Genomic DNA, 1,304 nt, shown 5'->3' on the forward strand with positions numbered 1-1,304 from the left:
ATGGATGTGACTGTGGTGGAGGAGAAGATGTCCTGGGAAGACGCTCTGAGCCACTGCAGAGAGAAACAAACTGATCTCCCCAGTCTGCTCTCTGAGACCGATCGGCTTCTGGCCCACACTCAGATCAAGCACAAGAACATCAGTGAGCGGGTGTGGATGGGTCTGCGTTTCCTGGGTGACCGCTGGATGTGGATGAACGGTGACCCTCTGGAATATGAAGAAGGAGCTCAGTACCAGCAGTGTCCAGTCATGAAACGCTGTGGAGCTTTAACCAAAGAGGGACTGTGGGAGAACTGGGACTGTCAAGACAAACTCAACTTCATCTGTGTCTGACACATTCTGGAGAGAGAACAGATTAACTTAAACATATACTGATACTTATAGAAATTCATCTAAACTGTCATTTGTTGTTTGCTTCTCTGTGATCAGACTATATTCATCAGTAATTTTCCAGTTTGGTGGTTTGTATTTGTCAGGTGAAGGGTTTGTGTGTTTCTTGTTTTGTGAGTGAAATTAGAATACATTGTGAGAACATTTGAATAGATGAGTGATTTTTAAAGTATCCTCTGGTGATGTTGTTGTAGAATAAACTTAGAGTGAGAATTAACATGTTAACTTGTTTGCAAGAGCAAGCATGAAAAAATATCTAAATAATGATGTGTTCTGTGTTTTTTTTCCACTTCCTGTCATTGGTTTATTTAAAAGAAACATTTTCAGCTCAAACAAAAATGTCACAACTGACACATTTGTTCTTATTTTTATTTGGTGTTTTGTACTTGTCAGGTGAAGGGTTTTGTGTTTCATGACCTTGTCTTGTGATTAAATTAGAATGTGTTGTCAGGACATTTGAATGGATCAGTGATTTTCAAAGTATCCTGTGGTGACGTTGTTACAGAGCTGCTTAACATGTTGACTGGTTCACATTTTGACCTATTCAGCAAGTTTTTATCAATAAACACATTTTAAAAAATTCTCCCTCTGTCTGTGTCATCTGTAATGAAAAGTTGAGAATCCCAGTAAACCTATAAATAATGCCATTTAACATTTAAATACGTTCATGATGAGCTGATTAGAATCTGTCCTGATCTGACATGAAGTCTTTGTATCTTCATCAATTGTGAATTTCACATCAGAACTTTGTGAACATATTCCAGTCCACACCTGTGACCTCAACAAGTACCTGCAGGGCAGAAAATAGCTGGAGTGTGAGGCAAAGGTACAAACCATGATGGTGGAGTGTTCTTGTGTTGTGTGTCTGAGTTGGTTCACAGCTGAAACGTTACATTTGTTCTCTTGGTGCTGTG

At 39.3% G+C, this 1,304-nt stretch overlaps 1 protein-coding gene across 1 annotated transcript; it reads left to right on the forward strand.

Annotated features, from left to right (window-relative positions):
* Positions 1-333, forward strand: LOC127533279 (snaclec 5-like). Its single transcript, XM_051945902.1, has one exon. The coding sequence runs from the start codon at positions 1-3 to the stop codon at positions 331-333; it is 333 nt and encodes a 110-aa protein (XP_051801862.1).
* Positions 334-1,304: the final 971 nt, after the last annotated feature.

Source organism: Acanthochromis polyacanthus, chromosome 3 (assembly GCF_021347895.1).
Source record: "Acanthochromis polyacanthus isolate Apoly-LR-REF ecotype Palm Island chromosome 3, KAUST_Apoly_ChrSc, whole genome shotgun sequence".
Lineage (NCBI taxonomy): Eukaryota > Metazoa > Chordata > Actinopteri > Pomacentridae > Acanthochromis > Acanthochromis polyacanthus.